Raw genomic sequence first — 2,468 nt, forward strand, 5'->3', positions numbered from 1 at the left:
GAAACCCTGTCTCTACTAAAAACACAAAAATTAGCCAGGCATGGTGGTGGGCGCCTATAATCCCAGCGACCCAGGAGGCTGAGGCAGAATTGCTTGAACCCGGGAGGCGAAGGGTGCAGTGAGCTGAGATAGTGCCATTGCACTCCAGCCTGGGCAACAAAACCAAAACTCCATCTCAAAAAAAAAAAAAAAAAAAGCCTGGCAGAGCTAAGCTGGAGGGTTTGATGGCAGCAGTGTCTGCAAAGGCAGTTTGCATCTACGTCATGTGCGGCCTTCAAAGGCAAAGTTGAGGAGCTGGGTTTTAGGCTATAAGCAACGGGGAGTCACTGAATGTTTTTCAGCAGAGAAGCGCCATGATGCAAACAATGTTTTAGAAAGACCTGGTGACAGAGCATCAGAGGAGCTGCAGGGGCAAGCCGCCCCGCCCTACCCTGTCCCTCTCTGGTTCTCTTTGTGCCCCTCTGTTCCTTCATCATCTTCTTTACTATGTGACTCCTGACACTCTCTCCCTGCCTTCTCCCCTCACCTGCAGGGAGGCACCTCCCGAGCTAACAACTTGGAGCCTGCGCCCTCCACACGACTGTTTCAGGTCCAGGGAACGGGCGCCAACAACACAAAGGCCTTTGAGGTCCCAGCGCGGGCCAATTTCCTCAATTCCAATGATGTCTTTGTCCTCAAGACCCAGTCCTGCTGCTACCTATGGTGTGGGAAGGTGTGTTCAGGGCCTAGAGGTCTCCCCATCCCCAAGTGGGTCCTGGCAGTCCCCCAGTTTCACAGCAGCCCCTAGGTGAGGGCAGGAACCCCTGGCCAACTAAGTTGTGCCTGCTCGGTTCTCAGCCACCTCTGGAGCCCAGTCTCTCCCTCCTCAGTAGCTCTGGGTCTATCTTTCTGCCTCGTCAATGACCATCCTCAGATTCTCTGCCTCTCTGAGTCAGTCTCTCTTGTTCTGTTTCTCTGGCCACCTCCATCTGTCCCTGTGTTGGTCTGTCTTTGTCTTGGGCTCTCTCTCACTATCCTGAGCCTGTCACTGCCTCTCCTTTGATCTCTGTAAGAAGAATGCATAGCCTCTTGGAGTCCCTCTTGACCCTTCAAAATACTCTCTAGTTTCTTCTATTCTTTGGAGTGTCAAGGACAGAGGAGAGCATGTAATTGTCCCCGTGTGGCCTGTATACACAGAGTCCTGACCCAGGAGAGCCCTCTTAGACCCTGGAACTCTGGGTAGTGAATGTGGTAGGAGGGTGGGGGTAGGGGTGGCACTAGAAATTGGCCAACCCTTTTTTTTCCTAGGGCTGTAGTGGAGACGAGCGGGAGATGGCCAAGATGGTTGCTGACACCATCTCCCGGACGGAGAAGCAAGTGGTGGTGGAAGGGCAGGAGCCAGCCAACTTCTGGATGGCCCTGGGCGGGAAGGCCCCCTATGCCAACACCAAGAGGTAACTCTCAGGTCCCTCTGCCTCCAGGTTACCAAGGTGGGGGAGCCTCCCACCGTCTCCATCCCCACACTCAGAACCTACAGCAGGCATGGACTAAGGACACTGTGTGTCAGGCCCTGTGCCAGGCCCCCAGGGATACAAGATGAATCAAGGGCAGCCCATGCCCTTGGAGCCTCTTGGTCAGGGGCTGTGTCTGTGCTGCTCACTACAGTATGCCTGGGACCTGGTGGGGTATTTCCTTGGCAAAGGGAATTCCTGGCCATAGGAGGCAGCTCAAAGCGAGGGGCAGTGCTAGAGGTTTGCCTTTCAGTAAGAAGATGCCAGAGGCCAGCCTGCCTTTAGGTCCTGACACAGGCCTGGGATGCTGAGGGGCACCAGCTACAAGCCCTCTTTCAAATGATTTTGTTTTTTTTTTGTGACAGAGTCTCGTTCTGTCACCCAGGCTGGAATGCAGTGGCGCAATCTCGGCTCACTGCAGCCTCTGCCTCTGCCTCCCAGGTTCCAGCAATTCTCATGCTGCAGCCTCCTGGGTAGCTGGGATTACAGGCACCTGCCAACATGCCTGGTCAATTTTTGTATTTTAGTAGAGGCGGGGTTTCACCATGTTGGCCAGGCTGGTCTCGAACTCCTGACCTCAGGTGATCCACCTGCCTCAGCCTCCCAAAGTGCTAGGATGACAGGCGTGGGACACTGTGCCTGGCTCAAATGGTTTTTCTAGAGAATATCGATGATCCACTGGTCCCTAGTTCAAAAGCAAAAGGGCATGTACTGTAGTAGCAGCAGGAGAGATGGAGGGAAGATATCAGGAAGAACTTCCTAACAAGGCTCTGCAAAAGCCACTGGAATGCATGTCCAGAAAGCAGTGACAATTTCTCCCTCAGAGCACTCCTGGAATTAGAGGGGACCCTTTTATCAATCAGAAGACAGAGTATTTTGCTGGAAATGACCTTTCCATGCCAGAGTCCCTTCCTCAGAGTTCTGTCCTCAATCTCCTTTTGTCATACCTTCCTTCTTTTTTTTTTTTTTTTTTTTTTT

The 2,468-nt window shown here is 53.0% G+C and overlaps 1 protein-coding gene across 1 annotated transcript in view; it reads left to right on the top strand.

Annotated features, from left to right (window-relative positions):
* VIL1 (villin 1) overlaps nucleotides 1-2,468 on the top strand; it is a 31,585-nt gene that overhangs the window by 11,049 nt on the left and 18,068 nt on the right. Inside the window, exons 13-14 of the mRNA XM_011964689.1 lie at nucleotides 533-712; nucleotides 1,288-1,433. Of these exons, the coding sequence (XP_011820079.1) occupies nucleotides 533-712; nucleotides 1,288-1,433 (326 nt within the window). The remainder of the gene's footprint in view (nucleotides 1-532; nucleotides 713-1,287; nucleotides 1,434-2,468) is intronic.

Source organism: Mandrillus leucophaeus, unplaced genomic scaffold (genome assembly GCF_000951045.1).
Source record: "Mandrillus leucophaeus isolate KB7577 unplaced genomic scaffold, Mleu.le_1.0 Scaffold70, whole genome shotgun sequence".
Taxonomy (NCBI): Eukaryota; Metazoa; Chordata; class Mammalia; order Primates; family Cercopithecidae; genus Mandrillus; species Mandrillus leucophaeus.